The 22855-nt window shown below is 40.9% G+C and overlaps 1 protein-coding gene and 1 pseudogene across 4 annotated transcripts in view; one reads left to right on the top strand and one right to left on the bottom strand.

The window, feature by feature from the left end:
• The window catches only part of Tnrc6c (trinucleotide repeat containing adaptor 6C), a 119742-nt gene that overhangs the window by 44392 nt on the left and 52495 nt on the right, over positions 1-22855 (top strand). For all 4 annotated transcript variants that reach the window (XM_047547763.1, XM_047547760.1, XM_047547761.1 and 1 more), the window contains exon 4: positions 18828-19154. In XM_047547763.1, the coding sequence (XP_047403719.1) occupies positions 18828-19154 (327 nt within the window). The remainder of the gene's footprint in view (positions 1-18827; positions 19155-22855) is intronic.
• Positions 1521-2029, bottom strand: LOC124981402 (transcription elongation factor A protein-like 8; annotated as a pseudogene).

Below are 22855 nucleotides of genomic sequence, written 5' to 3'. Positions count from 1 at the left end.
CAAAGTAAAAAGGAGATTTTTCCTTCTTCTACTCTTAGAAGCATGGTAAATTCCAGAGGGGCTCAAAAGGGTTGGTACTTAGTTGTATTTGAACTTATGATCTGAAATAAGAAACAGTGATTTCTTAATAGTTGTCACTTAAAAATACAGTATTAGTTTTCTGAATCATTCCTTTTTTTAACATTGGAGAAGTTTTTACATTCTGCTTTAATCCTTGCTGTATTCCATTTTCACTGTCATTGTAATTGTTTTCTCCTCAGATAGTAACAGATTGCTTATTTATGTGTAGTAATTGTGAATTACAGTTGGCCTGCCACTTTACACAGAGTTAATAATTTCTATTGCTGTACTGATCAGTATTTTCATTGTTGACTCCACACTTTACTGGGGTTTTTATCTTCTCTAAAATACTGTTCCTTTGGGTATAGATTATCAGTAACTACTAACTAGCCTTAGAATGGTTCATAATAATTATTATTCACATCCTACTAAACAAAAAATGCTTATTGAACTGTAAAGAAGTTTTTTTTTAAAACAGGACTACTAGGTAGTTCACCAGAGCATTAGCAGCATTAGGTTTGAATTTACTTAGATTCTCCATCATTACCGAGCCAAATCAAAATTGGCTGCTGCAAGTCGAAGGTTCTGACTTTCTGACTGGACCCCAGTGTCAGATCGTACAGACTTGACCTGACTGTGAACTAGTGAGGTTGGTTTTTGTTTGTTTGTTTGCTTGCTTTTGTTGTTGTTGTTGTAGATGGACACAATTCCTTTATTTTATTTATGTATTTTATATGATGCTGAGGATCAAACCCTCACACATGCTAGGAAAACGCCATACCACTGAGCTACAACCCCCGCCCTGGGAGGTTGCTATAGTAGCATCTGTGTTTATACATGAAATCGATTTGATTTTCTTTCTTTTTTTTTTGTAATGATTGCCAGTTTTATTCCTCTGGCAAAGAAATCCAGAGGTAACTTGAGGTTTACATTTCATGTATAGTTGTTTCATCAAGAGTTTAGGTGCCCCCATTGCCCTTACAAGCTAGTTGCAAACTATTTTTGATTATTACTTATTAAAAAATCCTCAATTCTTTGTGTGTGTGAAAGGTGTTCATTAAAAAATACACATAAGCAAAAAGCAAAACAAAAACAAAACTTCAAAAATAAGCACAGTTAAGTTTTTGAGATATGTATGTATGTATGTATACACATACACACCCAATTTGGAATTGTATCCTACATATGCGAGCTGATACTAAATATGCTGCTTTGTAACCTGTTAACGTTTTACTGTACATACGGAATGAATGAACATATTTCCATGCGTATGTGTGAAACTTTCCAACTGAAAAATAAACCTGGAAAGTAGGTCAAAATCCAGTGAGATGCTGGTAACAAGGAAACTACCTAAAACAATACGGCCATGTAACTAAAAGTAAAATGAAGGTCAAAGATACATCAGAAAATGATAAAGAAAGAAAGCAGGGGCTAAATTTTAATATCAGACAAAAAGGAATTCAAGGCCTGAAGCATATAGGATAAGGAAGGCTACGTGAATGTCTTTGCTTCCAATGCAGCATCACGAACTTGTTTCTTACTCTTCTGATCTCTTCCCTAAACCTTCCAACTCATCTACTCCTCTTATCATTTCTTCAGGGTCCACATGCCTAACAGGAGTGTCCTCTTTAAATCCCTGGCCGGGTTGTGCGGGCCCTCCTCTAAGGTTTCCTTCTGCTTCCTGGCTTACATTTTCTTGGGAAGGTTGAGGATTTCCTTCTGTTTCCTGTGGTACATCTTCTGAAGGATGGTCTTCTGCCTTTGGCATGTTCTATGGTTTTCTTTCATTTTCTTCACAAGACTTTTGCATGTTGGATTTTTTTTTATTATTTCCTTTTGGAATAAATTAATCCTGCAGGGATCCAGGAGATTTTCCTCCCTCTTCCCTCACCTCGATTTGTGTCGCGCCCAAAAGACCAAGAGTCCTTAAAGGATCTGGGTTACTTTTCTCTTTCTCCATCAGAAGCGAGCTGCTACAGGGAAACAGGTCCTGGACTGTAAGCTCGATTTGATTTTCTAACATGTTGGCATTCCTGTCTGCTTCCCCTGTTGTAGCCTGCATTAATAGGGCAGGGACTCCATTTGCCTGCTCCCTCTTTCCTCCCCAGCACCCTCACTCAGCGACTTCTTTCATGTCAGACCCAGTACAAGGCCCTTACATTTAGTATTTTGCATTGTTGGTGGCATTCTCTCTAGGGGACAGATGAGTAAACTAAGGCTCTGGAAGTTTACTGTGTGTCCCTATGACTGTGGAGCAAGTGAGTGGTGGCTGATGTCCCCAGAATCTCCTGCCATGCAGCCCACTGAAAAAACACGCAGCAGACACTTGCCCCAGCACGTCCAGTCTCTGCGGTCACTGTGGTCCAGAGCAGTCCTGCCTGTGGCAGGGAGTGTGCTCAGAGGCCAAGACACAAGGACACAGTCAGCAATTGACAGAACTTGAGTTAGCTATGCTTTGACCCCAGGGCCAGCTAGCCTGCCTGACAGAATCACCAGAAACAGGGAGAGACCTTGCTGTAACACAGGGCAGCTCTCAGAAGTCCAGGGCCCAGGGCATTTGAATGTTGGAAAAGTTTAATGTTGAATGAGTCCAAGAGTTGAATACTCTAGAGAGAGGCCATAGCTATACACTGTGTAATATGCCAGGTCAGTTTTTTGGAAAAGAAGATTAAATTGTTTTGGTCTTAATAATTAAATTAAACTAGATCAAATCAGTCACTAATTTTCTTGTTCTGCACTATTATACATCATTCAGGACTGGGCTGTAGATCAGTGGTGTAGAGTACTTGCGTAGCATGTGTGAGTGCCTCAAAGAAAACCGTTCAACTAGCAGTATTAGGAAATAGATGCCTTTGTTAGTTCGCATTGCATTTGACTTAATTTTCTCAATAACTGAGACTTGATGTCTTTAACTTTTGATTTTTTTTAAGATATATTTTTAGTTGTGGATGGACACAATACCTTTTACCTTTTTATATTTTACTGTGTTTTTTTTTTTTTTTTTTTTTTTTTTTTTTTTGCGGTACTGGGGATCGAACTCAGGGCCTTGTGCTTTCGAGGCAAGCACTCTACCAGCTGAGCTATCTCCTCAGCCCCTATTTTACTTATTTTTATGTGGTACTGAGGATCAAACCCAGTGCCTCACATGTGGTAGGCAAGCTGTCTGCAACTGAGCTACAACCCTATCCCTTAAATTTCGATTTATTTTAAACATTTTTGGAGAACTTTTTAGAGTATATTATGTACACACATAGACTATACCCCCTACCTTCTCCCACAGAATATTAACTAGTCTTGGTAGGATGGTCTTCATTAGAGTATCACTTAAAATTTTTTTCACACCTGACTTTAACCATTTAACTTATAACTTTACTTCAAAGACTAATGTAGAACTGAATCTAACTAAAAACATATCTTTACTAAAAAACATAATCTAATATACAGCATACCTCCTACCCCATAAATTTGTAAACAAGGTTTCCAGAAAGTCTGCTTTGCAGATTTCACAACTAAACAGAAAATTCTCCCTGGCTATCTTTTCACATCCTGACCTGTGCCTTCTTTGTGGAGGCCATTTTAAGACTCAGAGCAGCGGAATCCACTTATGAAATACCATGCACCTAGTGGTACTCCCCGCATGCTACCCTGCAGCCAGGAACACACTCTTGGTTAGCTGTGGGGGACTTTCATTCAGACATGTGTTCACTCTTGTTCCTCTCTTCTGATTCTTCTCTGAGTCTGCAGATCTTCAGTGGGGTGATGTCCTACACTCCTGAAAAATCTGAGCATGTTTATTTTTCTGGAATCCTTTCCCTCCCCCTTTTCCTGCCTCTAGTCTTGTGTTGTTGTTTTAGTTAACCTTTACCTTATTTTTCCTCCTGTGATGAAGAACATAAGTAATGTACTTTCATTGAAAATAATTTGAGCATTAATTGAAGTTTACTTGAAATCCCTCTATCCTGAGATATTTACCAGTTAACATTTTGCCAACCATCCTTGAATGCATGTCATTATAAATTCACAAATATAAATATATGTTTATTTGAACTTTGCTATTTCCCTCCAATCCATTCTCCCCAAACCCAGCCAAGTGCTGCCCTGAGCCATCTGAGAACCTCCTTGTGAGCCTGCTCACAAACAAAATAGTCTCTTGTAAATTCTGCATTGGTGCCCAAAGAACAACAACTGAACACGATCTCTGGGTTTGCCTGAGATCCTATGTGCTCTCATAATTGGGCTGAGATCAGATAAAATCCTGCTGTGAAAGATCATTAACTTGTATGTTACAGCGCTGCTGTGACCGTACACTTAATTAGTATTCTAATCCTGCTTGTAAGGAGTATAATTTAAATTTTGGAATCAGGTGTTGAACTTTGCCACATATTTAGTTAGTAATTGTTAATTTTCAAAAAACTTCTCTGTGCTTTCCCCAGGTGCCATGATGAGGCAGGAGGATCATAAGTTCAGGGCCACCCTCAGCAACTTAGCGAGGATCTGTTTGAAAAATAAAAAGGGCTGGGAATGTAGCTTAGTGATAAAGTGCTCCTGGGTTCCATTCCCAGTACTATATAGGAAAAAGAGAAACTTTATCTGCTTTTGTTAGTTTAAATCATTTGAAACCATATTCTTTCCATAGCTTTACATTGAGTGATAAGGTTTTTGGAGTGACAAATTACATGCAGGGTGCTGTACTACTATTAAAATTCATTTTAAACAAATAGAACTTTTTATTAACATAAATGAAGAATAGTAAGAATTGAGGTATAAAGCTCTTCTCAGTTTCATAGTAGGATTTAGAGATTAACAGAGAGGAACATTCACTTTCTGATCTTGACTAAAGTAGGTGCACTTCTGCTTGGGTGGGGCACTGGTCACAGTGTCAGATCAGTCGTTTTCCTGTGTTAACGATAAAATTGCCAGAATCCTGGAATTTACATGAATTCACACTCATATTCACATAACTAAACCAAATGTTCGAGTGTATAAATTTCTTCTAAAGGCAGTAGCTAAAAGTCTTCCTCATGCTCAGTACTTTTATGGCATTTTATGGCCTTTTGTTTGCCTTTCTACAAAATTAATAAAATCTTAGAGCTTGAAGGGCCCTTGGAGATAACCTAGTTCCTGTTTCAGATAAGAAAATGAGATCCAAAGAGGGTAAGTGATTTGTGTAAGTTTTGACAGCTAGGTTGCAGCAGGATCAGAACCCTCATCTTCTGGTAGTCAATTGTGCAGGGTTGTTGTTGTTATTTTTGTTTGTTTGTTCTCTTACCACCACATAGCAAGATGAGAGACACAGGTGTTGTGTACCTGTTTTCAGTAGACCTGGTCACTCTAGAAGAAACTTCAGTTCTTAGGATTCTTCTAAATAGACTGTAAGAAATCCCTCCAAGATTTATTATATGAGGGATCTTTAAGGGATGATACCTAAATATTTAGATTTCTAAATATTAGATTTGTCTTTCTGTTTTTAAAGGAATTAGTTTGCTGTTAAATCTTAAGAGAAAGATATAATAAATGTATATTTATTAACATTAATATACATCTTATTAACAAGAGAGTTAAGATGAGGTGTTTAAAAATATATGGACAATTTAAAAGGATAAAAATGTACTGCCAAAAAACAAACTCTAGGCAGGTACAGGTTCATGCGTGTGTAAGTTCCTGATCAAATTTTAAAGGAATGGTAGTGACGCTGGTGACAACAGGTCCAGCATGCTCTGCTTCCTCATGTCAGGTCTCATCACAGCATCTTTCTGCGGTTGCTTCACTGAGTCTTAGATGACATGAAAGTACAGCATAATTCTTCACTAAAACTTTGAACATAGAGGCAGTTGATAGTTCATAACTCAAAAAAATGCTGACAGCCTGCATTCTGAGAAGTAGGCTGTTGTTAACCCTGGCGGGCTGCTGCTTTTTAAAACAACTTTATTGAGTCATTATTGGCTACAGTACACATGGTTAAATAGAACAGATTAACATATGTTGACATCCATACACCTTTGGAACCATTGCCACGGTCAGCAATGCACCTGTCATAATGATGGGTGCATGGTTAACTTGCCAAGAAACTGCAAAACTTCCAGTGCTAATACTATTTCACAGTTGTACTTTATAACGCATAGTATAATTTCAGCCATTCTAATAGATATGTAGGGTGTCTTATTAAGACTTTAATTTGCATTTTCTTTTTTAAATATTTTAGTTGTAGATGGTCACAATAATTTACTTTATTTATTTATTTATTTATTTATTTATTTATTTGCGGTGCTGGGGATTGAACCCAGGACCTTGTGCTTGCAAGGCAAACACTCTACCAACTGAGCTATATCCCCAGCCCTATTTATTTATTTATTTATTTTATGTGGTGCTGAGGATCGAACCCAGTGCCTCACCTGTGCTAAGCAAGCGCTCTACCACTGAACCACAATCAAATCCCTGCATTTTCTTAATGACTAACAATAGTGAATGTAATTTTTATGTGCTTATTTGCCATCTGCATAGCTCCTTTAGTGAAGTATCTGTTCAAATGGCTTGCCTACTTTTATTATTTATTTTCTTTTTCCAAATTGATTTGTGACACTCATGTGGCCCCTCAAACTCAGTGGAGAGATGCCACACCACAGCAGAGTTGTCAGCTTGCCACAGTTCTTCCCTTTCTTTCTGGGTATGCAGGTACTTTTCATGTGGTAATATCAGGAAACATGCACTTTTAAATATGACAGTTTATCTAGCTTTTAGCACACCAAAAGATTTCATTGTATTCGTTATCTAGAGTTGGTTGGTTAGCTCATTAAATAAACAGTTAATAAATACCTACTAGACAGCAGAGATAAGCTTCCTGTTCTCAGAGGTTTTAGTAGAAAGATCTATATATGTGCAAATGAATGCAATACAACTTCTGGGTACTGTGATTTATTTATCCCACACCTTCTAACTGAAAAAATTTAAATGGTCATCTTTTCATTAAATATTTATATCTGTATAAAACATAATTACCTACTTTTAAAAATAAATGAGAGAATGGGAAAAGAAAATACTGAGAAGAGTGAGATAAATGCATGCTCTTAGAGCTGGCCACTTGTCCAATTGTGCCCTGAGTTTGCTAAGAAAACAAAGACAGGGAGACATGCCTTCTCCAGGTCATCCCAAGCCCAGCCATCAGACCATTACAACTGAACTCTCAACAGCCTATCCTATCCAGAAAAGGAGTTGAAACTAGGGAATTTGTATTTTATTTTCTAAACCAAAGAAAGCCATTGAAGTGTTTCAAGTGGAAGAATGGTATCATGAGATGTGTATTTTGGAAAACCCACTGAACATGCAGGGTTAAAACTGAACTAAACTGGCTTAGTGGGGAGGGGCTTAAGGCAGTGGGTGCATTTAGAATAATGCATAGTTCAGGCTTCAGAAGATGAGCTAGGTGATGAGGTGGAGGGGAAGGCTAATGTAGATTAGTTTCTAGTTCTGTCTTTTCTGTTATCAGCAGATATTTATTGAACACCTACTGTTGGCTTGATAATGTGCTGGTTGCTATGGGAAGAAAATGATTAAAAAAATATATATGCTTTTCACTCTTGTGGGTCTTAGAGTTTTGTAGGGAATGGATATAAATATAAGTCATGGTGCTACCTGTATCATTTCCAGCTGCCATGGCCACTGTGCAGGAAGGAAGCATGGTAGAATGAGAGCATAGATCAAAGGAACCTGAGGGAGCCTGGGAATTACAGATGGCACCTGTAGGTAATGCTGACTGGATATCTAAAGGGTAACCTGAACATGGGTAAGCCCGGGAAAGGAGAGAGAGAGAGATTAGGACCTGCACCTACGGAGGAACAAGCTTTTGTAGGCCTCCGAGGCTGGGGGAGTGTAGCATTTTCAGGATCTAGACAAACAAAAGACTGGCAGGGCAGGTGACACCCCATGTGCAGGTGCACAGCAGAGGTTTTAGAGAATAGGAAGGCTTTTCAACTCACTTGCAGAAGGACCAATTTTCCTTCTCCCCCAACGGCCTGCCTACTTGTTTTGCAGTGCTTTGACTTGGGTGCCCCCTTCTGGCAGACTTCAGGGCTCTGCACTCTTGGGGGGAAATATGCCAGGATTATTACTACTTCACAATGTATTAATTTATTAAGAAAATACACGGAGTCCCACAGAAGGAAATACTCTTGTCCTAGGACACCCTTTGGACACAATTCCATTTAACATTCAGTGTTTCCTGAACTTTAGGATTTGCTGTCTGCTGAGAACTCAGTCAGTTCAGGGTGATTTAGCATGGAAAGAGAGGAGGTCAGGAAGGAGTTGGAAGAATGGCCAGCTACACGTTTGGTGGACTTTCTTCACCCCTACTGGCAGGTCCAGTGTGTTGCCTCCCTTATATGGGGAGTATTTCAGTTGAGAGTAGATATAAGAAGGATTATAGAGAAGCCAGTTCAGTTTTTGTTTGTTTGTTTTTGGTACTGGAGATTGAACCCAGGAGTGCTTAAGCACTGAGCCACATCCCTAGTCCCTTTTATATTTTATATTGAGGCAGGGTCTCCCCAAGTTGCTTTGGGAGCAGTATGTTTTAATGCTGTATTGGTAGGTGATTTTATTTAACAAAAACTGTTATCAACATTTTCTATTTGGGTCTTCTAAATCGACCTGCTATTATTTAAGAAGAATTCAGAAATACTTGCCTATACCATAAATAGTACATTTTCTTAGAGTAGAAGAATCCAAGAGCCAAAGTAAAGTAACCTTTTAGTGAAATGAGTCATATTGTTAGTAGTCATTGCTAAAATAATTATACTTTTTTTAACATTGATTTTATCTGATCTGATATATTGAGTATCTAATTTTAATACCTTTTAGCGATCACTATAATAAGTTAGAATAGAAAATACCTCTAAACAGCATTTCTCATTGGCAATAGACAGTTAATGTATTTTATAGTTAATGGGATTGTGCTGATTTTGAGTTGGGCTCCAAATGTTACCATGGTGATAGATGAGCCATAAGCTGTCAACTGAACAAACAGAAGGCCTCCGCTTTTATCCCACCGGTATTGCTGATAAACACAACAGATGGCCCCTCTTTACTCAGAAGCTGTCTTCTACTTCTCCCCACAAAGTGAGTTGCTGTATTGGTTTCAGGAGAAATTGTAATCATTAAAACTCTTCTTGGAATCTGATTATTTTAGCATAAGAGAATAGTTCTGTTATATAGTCATACTTGCAAACATTAATCACATATATTTGAATAAATTTAAATGTAAAATGGTTTTTAAAACTTTGAATTTTTGAATATGTATTCTGTTTGTTTTGGTACTAGGAGTTGAACCCAGAGGCACTCAACCACTAAGCCACATCCCCAGCCCTATTTTTATTTTGATACAGGGTCTCACTAAGTTGCTTAGGGCCTCATTAAGGTGCTGAGGCTGACCTCAAACTTGGAATTCTTTTTTTTTTTTTTTTTTTTTTTTTGTGCTGGGGATCGAACCCAGGGCCTTGTGCTTGCAAGGCAAGTACTCTACCAACTGAGCTATCTCCCCAGCCCTCAAATTCTAATGAGAGATTTTTTAGTATTTTTCTTTTTTTGTTATTGTGTAGTGCCTGTGCCCAACAGAAGTTTCTTTGCTGTATCATACAAAAACTTTTGTTTGTGAAATTCTGAGATGCTATCTATGTAGAAAAATGAACACAAACTCAGTTTCTTCTACTATACACTCAAACACATGGTTTCTTTCTTTTCTTTACTTTTTTTTAACTTTTTTTTTAGTGGTAGATGAATACCTTTATTTTATTTGTGTATTTTTATGTGGTGCTGAGGATCGAACCTAGTGCCTCACACGTGCTGGGCAAGCACTCTACCACTGAGCCACAACCCCAGCCCATCAACACACAAACACACCAAAAGGTGTGGGGGTTTCTCCCCACAGCAAGCAAGCAAGCAAGCAAGCAAGCAATTCTGCAGTGGCCACCTGCTGCATGTCCTCCAGTTCACCTGAGTTCTGGGACAGTGTAAGACCCCATAGGTTGAGAGCTGTACCCCACTTCAGACCCAGGTGCAAGTTGGGACCTTCTGAACTTCCAAGTGACCTGCTGTGATTTGGAGCTCCTGCAGTCCCTCTTTAAGCTCAATTGATTTGCTCGAGCTGCTCTCAGAACTCAGAAACCCGTATGCTGGTTTATCATAATGTGTATTTCAAATGATACAAGTGAACAGCCAGTTGAGATGAATAGGGTGAGGTCTAGAAGGACCCCACGTGTCCCGCCTGCCAGCGGGTGGACGCGTTCTTGTTCAGCTTCCTGTCCTGGGGTTGTATGGAGGCTTCGATGCTTCAGGCATGATTGCAGCATGGACAGCTGTGTGGAAAGGTGACAGGACACCAGGCCACGGTCCAGCGCTAACAGGTGGGCCAGGACCCCAGCAAGGTCTTTGTGCACATGTTCTTCTTGCCCCAGCGATTCTTTCCTCCTGGGTCTGAGGAAGGCCCCCTTTGGAAATGGGAGGTCTTGGGATCTGCTACTGTCAGACAAGTGGGGCAGAGAATTCCGTGTGACCAGCTCCAAGACAGAAAGGTGGGGGAAGACTCCAGCCTCTTGAGCTTCTGTGAGCTCCCTTGGGAAAGAGGAATTCTGGTTTCTGTGGTCCACCTTGAGGAGAACAGGAGCAGGTGGAAGGAGGGCCAGATGAGACAGAGGGAGAGGCTGTGCTTCCTGAGGCCAGGGGCCCCAGTGCTGTCCCAAGATACTGTCTTCTACCCTCAGCCTCTACAGGTGCTCCTAAGCTGCTTTGGGAACCAAGAATAGCAGACCAAACACTTTAACAAAAGATAGGCTCATTGTTCTAGTCACTAAGAACTTAACAAGGGCTATGGGAGTCATGAGCCAGGAACTGTAGAGGAAAACCAAAATAATGTATGTATCATACATTTGATTAAATGTCTTACTGGTGGAGTTAGAGGATGAATTGGGAAACCATATTAAATGTATTCAGTCATTGTAAAGTACATCCAGATTTTAAAAATAAAATGTGTGTATTAAAACATCCCTGTAGGTTAGCATTTACCTATAGAAAACAACTTTTAAAACATACCTCTGTACTCTGTCAGTGTACTTGAGGCAAGTAATGGTGGCCCAGGAGATTGTAACTCTGGTGCCTTTGAGTTGTTTCCATCAGAAGGAAGCAGTTGCGTGTCTGGCTCACACCAAATGCCGTAATGTTGTTGAGGTGTATGAAAGACGCGAATGTCCTGCTTACACTCTACTTAAACAGAAATGGACTCAGAACAGGGGATTGAGTGCTTATGAAATCATAGAAAGGGTTGAGAAGGGCTGAGGAGCTGTGACTTGGGGAAAGAACTCGTCAGCCTGGTCTTCACAGCCAAAAAGAAAGCAATTGGGTTGGCCCCCTCCCAGGAACCGCCTGTCTCACCCACAGTCGAATGAATGTAAATCAGACAGAAGTCAAGGGCACAGATTGAGAGAGGGAGGGAACTGGGTTATCCAAATTTCAGAGTATAGGAAAGGTTTTAGACATTACAATAGAGAGATTTGGGCAGTCCACATTAGGTTAATTCTTCAAAGCATTGGGCCTTATGCTGGAATAAGTAGATAGTCAATGCCTTCCCTGTCACTGAGGCTGTGGCAGGGCCAGGCAGTCTGGATGCCAGAATGAAGGCTGGGGTAAATGTACAGGAGCATAGTAGCAAGCACATCAAGGGAAGAAAGGTCAATGCAGATGGTGGTGTCGAATGACACCATGAAGCTCACGCCAGGCGAATGCTGGGAAGTAGGGGAAGAGGGCAGGACTGTAACTAGCGGTTGGGGAGGCTGCAAAGTAACTAGCAAGGGGGCAGGAATCAGTTAGGCAAGTCGCTCTCCTGTGATCTCTTAGAGAGTGTATACAAGCTTGAAAAGGAGTTCCTAAAAGAAGTCCTCCAGAGCACCACAGGGACAGTCTGGACTTCCTGTCAATGCTGTCACCTGGGGTTTTGAAAAAGCAATAGCAGCTTATCAAATAGACTATTTGGCCTTATTAAATAACAATGTACCTGGAAATTTTAGCTGAAAGGAGAAAATTCTTAAAAGGTAAAGAGTTAATATCTGCCTTTTTACTTTTTACCAGCAGGTGTCACCCTCATTAAAAAAAAAAAAAAGGTAAAAGCTTAGGCAAAAAAGAGTAAACAAAACTTCCAGCACTCTGAAAGTGTTTTTGAGCTATATAGTTAGTAAATGATTGCAATCTTAAGTTTTTCTAAGTGAGACAAATGATTTGTTTACCATTCATAAACTGATTTCCATGGCTTTGCTGTGTTCTGCTTTGTGGAAACACTGCGTGTAGAAAGATAGATACAGTATAAGCCTTCCTTATTGCAATGTGGGCTTAGATCCAGGTTTGTGTAAGAGAAACATTAGGATTGCTCTGGATACCCCATTTTTGTTTTTGAATTTTATTATAGGATACCTTATTTCTTTGGGGCAGGAATAGATTCAGAAATTTGGATCCAAGAAGAGTTTATGTCTAGTCCAAAAGCACCCATTTGATTTATCTCTATTTTGAGAATAGATCCAAATTTTGAAATTCTCCATTTTTCATTTGAGATGTGTTAGGTGGCTTCTAGTTCCAAAGGTCTGAAATCAGAGCAGGTTCACCATTCCATCACATAGAAGAGACCCCAGAGGTACAACTGGACCAGGCCAGAATTCGTGGTTCCTGTTCACTGTTTTGCTGAGTAAGGGGCCTCTTCCCTTTTCTTAGGGCCCAAGAGGACCTCCAGACTTCTAGCCTGGAGCCCTGGCACTGGGGCTGCTGGAGCCACTGCTGTGAGGCAGTGTGAGGGATTCTGTGCTCCTGTTGTGCTCTAGGGGCCCTTGGTCTTTTTGTTAATTTAACAAATGGCATTTTTCTGTTTGTGAGACAACATGCAGTGCTTCCTGTGGCATGCAGAGCTGTAAGGGAAAACCTCTCACCTGAAACAATGTGATCGCTCACAGCTGCTATTTTCTCACTTGCAACCTTTAGAAAAACACAATCATTTAAATGTAACGTATTTCTTTTTGTTATACATTTATTTATTTTTATGTGGTGCTAAGGATCGAGCCCAGTGCCTCCCACACACAAGGTAAGCGCTCCATCAGTGAACCACATCCCTGGCCTCTAAATGTAACATATTTCTAAGAAATCAGTTGAATTGATCTCTTTCAAAAAGACATTGCTACCAGTTGTGGTGGGACACTCCTGTAATCCCAGAGACACAGGAGGGAATGCAAGTTCAAGACCAGCCTGGACAATTTAGTGAGACCCTGTCTCAAAATAAAAATAAAAAGGGCCGGAGATGCAACTTATTGGTAGAGCTTCCCTGGGTTCAATCCCCAGTACCAAAAAAAAAAAAAAAAAAAAAGTCCCAACTGCCATTTCTGAAGCAGCATTGTCTAACAGAAATATACAAGGGGCTAAGAGGAAGCTCAGTGGTAGAGTGCATGTTTAGCATGTGCAAGGCCCTGCACTATGAAGAAGAAAAGACAAAGAAAATTCCGTTTAGTCTGGGTACAGTGGTGCACACCTCTAATCCCACTTACTTGGGAGGCTGAGGCTGAGGCTGAGGCTGGAGGATTATTTGAACCTAGAAGTTCAACACCAGCCTGGGCAACATAACAAGACCCCACCCCCCACCCCTCACCCCCCAAAAAATGTGAGCCAGGTGAATCTAGTAGCATCATTAAAAAGTAACAGGTAAAGGGGCTGGGTTTGTGACTCAGTGTAGAACACTTATTGCATGTGTGAGGCCCTGGGTTTGATCCTCAGCATCACATAAAATAAATAAATAAAGGCTCATCAACAACTAAAAATATATATATTAAAAATAACAGGTGAAGTTACTCTTTTGCAGGACTGGGGATTAAGCCAAGGGCCTTGCACATGCACTCTTCCACTGAGCTACTAAAGTTACTTTTAATAAAAATGTGCTTTTTTTTATCTCAATATATCCAAAATACTACCATTTTAGCATTAATATGAAAAGTATTTTTAGATATTTGGTATTTCATATTTATTTGTATATTCGTTTTTTTTGGTCCTAAGTCTTCAGAATCTAGTTATGTTTTTCATACTTGCAGTACAACTCATTGTGGACATCCAGCACTGTCAGTAACCCTGTGTGGTTGATGGCCACCATATGGTCATCTTTCCTCTCTAAACTTATCTAAGATTTCCAATCAGCTATCCATGTTTTGAAAACTGCATGTCTTTTGATTTTTATTTTCCCAATTAATTGTTGGTGCATTTAGGTGAGAAGCCTAGCTTATGCTACAGTGCCTTCCTGCAACAACCAGCATGGTCTTGGCTTAGTGGAAGGACATTCTTGTTCAACTTCAGTGTTTGATTTGAAGAGAAACTCTTCCAAGCAGTGCTGGAGATGAACTTAGAGAGGCTGCTCTGGGGCAGTATGTGGGCTTCAGTGGCACAGAGGAGAGTGAGAGCCATGAGTGTGGAAGCCCGCTCCTGAGTCACCCCAGGCAGGGATGAGAACAAGAGTGGCAGGGCCCATGAAGGACACAGGAAGGGTAGGCAGTCCCCCAGACGTGTCTGGGGTAAGGCATTGTCTTGTGCATGGGACTCAGTGCTGGGATGGAGCAAAAAGCACCTGGGTTCCTAAGAGAGGACCTAAGACTGCCAGACTCAGTGACTCTTGTGTGTTCCTGGTGAAGAGCATTGCCCCCTTTCATTTGGCTACTGTTAAGAATACCTCGTGAGTGCAGAGGGGACAAGGAGCTCACAGTTTACTTACAGACTTTCATATTTATTTATTTATTGGTGCTGGGGATTGAACACAGGAACATTCTGCCACTGAGCTACATCCCCAGTCCTTTTTATCTTTTAATTTTTTATTTGGAGTTAGGTTGACAGAGTTGCCAAGGCTGTCCTCAAGCTTACGATCCTCTTGCCTCAGGCTCCCAAGTAGCTGACATTACAGGTGTGTACCCTTGTGCCCATACATTTTTAAAAAATAAAAACACACAAGACTTTGAGATACATTACTGGAATTTTTCTCCAGGAAGTTTCCATACCCTATACTAATAGTCAGCAAACTTTTCTTAAAAAGAGCCAGATAGTAAACATTTTAGAATTTTCAAGCCTTATTTGGTCTCTGTTATATAGTCATCTTTGCTTTATTCCCTTCCCACACCCTTTAAAAGTATAGGAGCATTCTTAGTTCACCTGCCAGCCTCTACCCTGCCTAGAAAACAGGTACTCAAGGAGGAAAGGCAAGACTGGCTTAGAATGCTGGACTCTTAAAACGAGGCCTTGGCATAACACAACAGGTAATGGGAGAGCTGCATGTTCCATACGCAAACATCTTAGATTCTGGTAGTTTAGATTGAAAAAAGAGTGACTGGTTGATAACGTTTATTTGCTTACTCTTTCATTAATGCAGCATAAATTCCTTTTCCTCTGATAGATTTGATGGGAAATAGTTCTGAATTTGCCCTTTGATCTTTTTTAAAGATAGCAGCAGGCTGGGGGGATATAGCTCAGTTATAGCACTCTTGCCTAACGTGTGAGGCCTTAGTACTGCCAAAAAAAAAAAAAAAAAGATAGCAGTATCATGGGAGAGCTCTGGGCTGTTGGTCAGAGCAGTGGCATCTGTTCCTGACACATCAGCTGTGTTCCCTTGAGTTAGTCCCCTCTGCTCTTAAGGTACAGGTAATGGAGAGGTGAGACAATTCTGAGGCTGCTGTCAGCATGAATTCTTTGCTTTGGAGTCCTTGCCAAATTTCCTTCAGTAAAGGAAAAAAGATTTTCTTCTACTCTTTTAAAAAACAAGTTAACGAGTGGACAGACCTTGACATTGATAGTGGCTGGCCAACCAGTGTCAGTTGTTCATAAAAGAGAAATTGGGTTTTCATCACAGGGGTGCATGGAACTTTCTACAGCTTGATAGTAGTTCTTTATTCCCACCTTCCTTCTTCTTTTCTTCTGCTGCCTTTGAATTTTGCAGTGAATCTCTAGGAGAGATTGAAAGACTCAGCAGGGCAAGGAGAGAAATGCATAGTGTTAGAGATATGTTGATTTTGAAGTGCCTGTAAGATATGCAGATACAGGTCTCTAGTTGCCATCTGGGGCTCTAAGCACTGTCACAAGATTGATAAATGAAGCCACGGGAATAGATGAGATGACTAGGATCAATGTGTTAGTATAAAGAGTGCCTGCATGAAACAACATCAATGTTTATAGTAGCTCAGTTCACAATAGTTAAGCTGTGGAACCAGTCTAGGTGCCCTTCAACTGATGAATGAATAAAGAAAATATGGTACATATATACAATGGAATATTACTCAGCCATAAAAAAGAATGACTTTATGACTTTTGCCAGTAAATGGATGGATCTGGAGACTGTCATGCTAGGTGAAATAAGCCAATCTCAAAAAACCAAGGGCTGAATGTTCTCTCTGATATGCTGTTGACTCATGATAAGTAGAGGAGAGGGAAGAATAGAAATTCACTGGATTAGACAAAGGGAAATGAAGGGAAGGGAGTGGGGGCAGAATAGGAAAGACAGAATGAATCGGACACAACTCTCCTATGTTCATATATGAATACATGACCCCTGGAACTCCACACTATGTTCAACCACAAGAATGGGGTCCTAGTTAGAATACATTATACTCCATGTGTGTAAAATCTATCAAAATACACTCTACTGTCATGTATATCTAAAAAAATGAAGAAAACTTTAAAAGGAAATAAAACCAGTTAAAAAAAAAAAGTGTCTGCATCAAAATCTCAAGCATAGGCCAGAAGGAAGCCTGCTAGGGTGAGCAGAAAAGATCTGCTGAGCACAGGAAGTCTCCTGGAGACAGGAGATAAGAAGAGATAACTCACTGGAGTTGGGTGTGACAAGGCTTCCATGAGGAGCGGGGTGAAGGGAGAATGGCAAGTAAGGAAGCAAGAAGAGGCAGCATGCACACACTCTCCAAGAAGGTTGGTGGTAGGAGACATGAGAAATTGGGGAGTAACTGATGTGTAATGGACTGCAAGGCACATCCCAGCATAAGTGATGTGAGCCGATGAGGAAGTGCAAGTCTCAGAGCTGAAGAGGGAGTCAGGCTTATCCTGGGGTACAGGAAGAGACTGGGCAAAGGCATGAGAGGCTTGAATGAAAGGTTTTGAATGAATTTTGACCCAGGAGCACACAGGATTGGGGGGAATCTCAAAAAGTAGGAACCATCCTTTCAGAGTAGCACCAAACTTCCTGGCTATTCAGCTTTCTTGGAGAGACTGTGAGTCAGCATAGAATGAGCAGTGACTTCTTTCAGGATGAAGAACTTGCCAGGCAGCAGTGACAGAAAGATGCGCAAAGACCTCAAGAACATGGCCAAGCAGGCAATGTAGCAGTCATCAGGTGGACCGTGGAGTCCACATTGAGAGACGAAAACTGCAGACTAGCGCTGGGGTTGTGGCTCAGTGGTAGAGCGCTCTCCTAGCATGCGCAAGGCCCTGGGTTCAATCCTCATCACCACATAAAGATAAAATAAAGGTATTGTGTCCACCTACAACTTAAACAAAATATTAAAGAAAAAAAAACTGCAGACTAACTGGAGCTAGTAATATGAAGAAAACAGCAGTGTCTCAGAATGTCCCCCATAATATTTTTATAATGTTACTTGTATGTTAAAGGTATACACTGAACTATGTATAAACTCATTTTGTACATGAGATTTTATTTTACTCAACTATACAACCAAGGGTGTTTCACAAGGTGCAGTAACTCATGCCTGTAATCATGCCTGAAGCAGAAAAATCACAAGTTCACAGCCAGTCTGGGTGACTCATCAAGACCTTGTCTCAAAATTAAAAATAAAGGACAGGAGGTGTAGATCAGTGATAGCCTCTGATTCAACCCCAGGTCTGTTTAAAAAAGCAACAACAACATGATAAATATAATGTCCTAGATAATGATGTTTGACATTAGGATGAAGATGGGCCCGACAATTGAGGCTCAGGTTCTTTTGTGCCTGACCTGGGTGTGTAGGTCATTACACCACTACATAATCCACCTTCGCATTTGGCATGTTTGTTATCATTAGCATGGTTTTCAGAGTAGCCACCTGTATCCTTGTCCAGTGAAGCCGGCGGAGTGCAGCAACGCTGTAGGTGGTATCCCCACAAATGCTGAAATCCAGGGTATTCAGCTTTAATTATTCAGATAGCTTAGAATGCACAATAACTTATTCATTATTATCAGAATTAAAACAAAAGTACATATAAATTCACGGACACCTTCGGGATCCTGTGGTTTGTACAAGCATTGAACTAGAGCAGTGGTTCTTGAAGGGTCGTCCTTGGGCCAGCACAGCATCACCTGAGAAGCCAGAAGGCAAGTGTCGGGTTTCTCCTCTTCCTCCAACCTACTGCAACAGAAGGTCTGTGATGGGGGTGAGGGGAGGGGGCAAGCTGACTGGGCTTCAACACCCCCTAGGGGTGATTCTGATGAAAGCAAGTATGGAAATGTAATTGCTGCTCTAATCTAATTTTAGCACCCTCCTTTTACAGATGGGGACAGACACTAAGGCCCAAGAGCAGCTAACCCAAGATCTCAAGATGACAGTTCATTTGTAGGAAAACTGGGTTCAAACCTGCAACTGTAGACTTTAGTCCAGTTCTGCTTCTAAAGCACTGCATTGGCTTTTGTCCTCTCGTTTTTTTGTTTTTCTGGTTTGGGTTGTATTTTAAGAAGTTATTTTTTTAAAACTTTGGTTTCTTTTTCCTTTTGTTCTTTTTAGTGCCAGAACCTACTAAGACCTGTTCAAGCCAGCTCCAACCTGCCGGTACCAGTACCAGTACTTCCACCAGCACTATCTCCAGCAGCAGCAATGGCAAACGTGCATCTGCCAGTGGCCAGCAGCCAGCTGCATCCCGTTACCTGCCTCGAGAGGTGCCTCCACGCTTCCGCCAGCAAGAACAGAAGCAGCTGTTAAAGAGAGGTCAACCATTGCCTACAGGGACTCTGACCAGTGTGAGCCCGGCGCAGGTTGCTGGGTCTACAGGGGCAAGCCCTCCTCCCCTCCCTGGAACCGGGTCGCAGCAGCATCCCAGCAAACTCCAACCAGGTAACAAACCAGGGAGAATAAGGTTTTTGTTTTTGCAGTGCTAAGGATTGAATCCAGGGACTTGTATGTGCTAGATAAGCATTCTACCACTGAGCTACACCCTCAGCCTGAGACATTTTATGTGAGAACTCTGCTGCTGAGAAATAAAAATAGACATTTTGGCATATGTTCACTCTATACTTATTAATAGAGATAGACCGATTGATGTCAGATTTGAAAGTTTGTGTTTTCTCCTTTTTATTCTGGTATTTTCCATGTATCTGAAGACGTCATTAGCTACCTCACTCGGGTCAGCTGGTCTCTCACCAGAAGCTAAGAGTCTGTGTGACCCCATCAAGGCAGTGCTTTCAAACTGTGCATGGCCTGAAAACCTTTCCCTTTGCAGCGAAGCTGTCTCCTGAGTGTACTATGCGCATGGCCTGAGCCCTGTGGCCCCAGGGGTTCTACTCTGACTTCGTTGTATTGCTTCCTTGCCCACATTATCTTGTAGCTTTCTCTTGACTCCTGAGAAAAATCGCCAAGATGTAGCTGTTCCTTGTCTTAGCTCCTGTCAGCTCCTTCTCCAGTCTTCTAGACTTCATGAATTTCTACTTTTTTTTTTTAATTTGTTTTAATTAGTTATACATGGCAGGAGAATTCAGTTTGATACATCATGTATAATGGAGTATAATTTCTTATTTTTCTGACTATACATGATGTAGAATCCCACCAGTTGTGTAGTTATATATGTACATACCATAAAGTCTGATTCATTCTACTGTCCTTCCCATCCTCATAACCCCTGCCCCTCCCTTCACTCCCCTCTACCTAATCTAAGTAACTCTGTTCTTCTCTAGCCGCCCCTCCCCCCCCCACCCGGCATTGTGAATTAGCATCTGCATATCAGAGAAAATATTCCTTTGCTATAGTTTTAGGGAGTTTTGGAGAGAGAGCAATGTATTTATGTTCAACTGCCATGTTTCTCTTTTGTTTTTTTAATTTTTTTTTTTTTAAGTTGTAGATGGACACAATACCTTTATTTTGTTTATTTAGTGTTTTTATGTGGTACTGGGGATCAAACGCAGAGCCTCACACATGCTAGGCAAGCGCTCCACTACTGAGCCACAACCCCAGCCCCCCCCCTTTTTTTAACTTTTTTAAAAAATATTTTTGTAGTTGTCAGTGGACCTTTATTTTATTTATTTTTATGTGGTGCCGAGAATCAAACCCAGTGCCTCACACATGCTAGGCAAGCTCTCTACCACTGAACTACAACCCCAGCCCTTGTTTTCTTAACTTTTTTAAAAAAGGAATTTAAATGCTAGTTCATGCTTCTTCTATAATGGATATCACACTTGCTGATAGTTGTGAATTCAGGTCTGTAATTAGATAAGCAAGGAGACTTTCATGATTGTGATTTAAAAGAAACATGTCACAAGCCATATTAATACTTGGTTTCTTTCATGTGCTACCTTTTAATATGGGGAATAATGCCAGCATAACCTTAAAGTATTTATAGCAGTGCTTTTCAAAACTGCAACTTTGTAATATGTTTGGAACTAACTTTTTAGGATAACTGCCATATCTTTCAAATAGCCTTGAATTTTATCTGCTAAGCATCTGGTAGAGGGGAGGTAGACCTATGATTGTCACCAAAAAGCAAGACAGTAAGGAAAAAACATGTTCATGACCATAGTCCCATCTGTTTAGCTGCAAGCACTCTAAATCAAACGTGCAGATTACTTTCTACACTAAAATGCAGTCCTCAGGATAACCTTAACCAAGATCTGTAGGCATATCTAAATAGCTTAGTAAGTTAAGGTGTTCAGTATGAAAAACTGGACAAGAAATGCAATAGCCTTTATCTGCACCTCACTTGGATGTGTTTATTTGACCATTTTGCATCAGGGTTCTTCTCCTCAGATGCTGTTGGTGTAGGCTATTCCTGGTACTTCTTACATAAAAAGTAGAACATCATCAAGGATCAATTCCATAAAATTTTGGTGTGAAAATAATATTCTTTAATAAACCCTTTCAGGACTGAAGGTGTAATTCATTGCTAGAACTCTTGTCTGGCACGTATGAGGCCCTGGGTTCCATTCCCAGCACCACAAAAAAAAAAAAAAAAAAAAAAAAAAAAGAAGAATCATAAAACAAGCTTTTTCTATAAACATAATAACCTTCTCCAAGAAAATATTTCTAGTTTATAGTCCTTTTAATATTTATATGTATATGTGTATGTATGTTATATATATGTGCCTGTAATCCTAGTGACTCAGGAGGCTGAGGCAGGAGAATTGCAAATTTGAGGGCAGCCTCAGCAACCTAGCAAGGCCCTCCCCAACTTAACAAGACCCTGTCTCAAGATAAAAATTACAAAAGGGCTTGGGATGTAACTCAGTGGTCAAGCAACTTGGGGGTACCAAAAAATACACACATACCCACACACATGCACGCACACACACACACATGTATACTGAGATACTGAGAGCTGCACTATGCTCTTGTAGTCCCCCAGCTTTTTGGGATACAGAGGCAGAAGGAGTGCTTGAACCCATGAGTTTGAGACCAGTCTGGGCAGCATGGTGAGATTCTCATTTCCAACACACACTCAGGGCTGGGCGTAGCTCAGGGATAGAGTGCTCACCTGGTGTGCACAGGACAAGGCCCTGTGACCCAGCACCTCAGCAGCACAAAAAATGGATGAATAACAATTTGAGGACATAAATCCTCCTTTTTGTGGATAAAAACAGGTCAGAAAATTGAGTCAGTCTATATAATGAGTATAAAATAAACTGATTCTTGGTCCACAGAGGTCTTCCTTTTATACCATTTCTCTTCCCCACACTCTCTGGTGTCAGCATGTAAATCTTCCCCACAGTTCACCTTTCCTTAGTTTGAGATATCTCCTTAGCACCCTGCCTATTCCTAAGGCACAAACTTAGTTTTCCTGCCTTTGCAACTGTTCTAGTCAGCCCTTCTCTCTTCTCCACGCCCACTTTCTGTCCTAAGCAGACTGTTTGTGGGCGGTGTGTGGGAGCTGGCAGTGCCTCGTCTTCCTCCCACTAGTTCACTGCCTAGCTTCTTAAGCCTCTGACCTTTGTAGCTCCCCCTGGATCTGCAGCACACTATATTGTATAACTTGTATCTTTTACTGATTAATTCATTAGTTTCACCTCTCAACTAAATCAAAAAGAACCTGTAAAGAAAGTATCTGAACTTTCCATCGTGTGGCTAGCTTAGAGTAGAAAAGGCTCTGAGCTGTGGGTGGTAAGCTAGTACTGGTTTAATAATGCTGATGATACAGTGAAACTCTCTGAAGTTTAAGGCCAAAACAGACTTTTTGTAATAAGCTACCAGTTCAAAAGAAGTTTCCAGGACCCAGCCTGTTGTTCCCGTTAGTAGTGTATATCCCATGGATGACTTGTGGAAAACGGGCTCTTGAGCAATTGTGCCCAAAGCAGCCTGGGTGACAGAGGCCGAGAAATGTCTTCCGAGGGCTAGGGGAGCCCATCCAAAAGCCATAAACAAAGAGGAGGAGGCAGGCCTGCAAGCATTTCAAGCCCAGGAAGGCTGGCCTGAGGACCCAGAGCGGTGTAAGTAGACTGGAGTGTAGCGCTGGCAGTGGGCAGGGTACAGCCTGTGGGAGAACTTGCTCCCTCCCCGACACTGACTGTAGCCAGAGACACAGCCAGGTGTTGCCTATAGTGGAAGGGCTTCTG

Source organism: Sciurus carolinensis, chromosome 3 (genome assembly GCF_902686445.1).
Source record: "Sciurus carolinensis chromosome 3, mSciCar1.2, whole genome shotgun sequence".
NCBI classification, from domain to species: Eukaryota; Metazoa; Chordata; class Mammalia; order Rodentia; family Sciuridae; genus Sciurus; species Sciurus carolinensis.
This window is presented reverse-complemented; position numbering and strand designations above follow the sequence as displayed.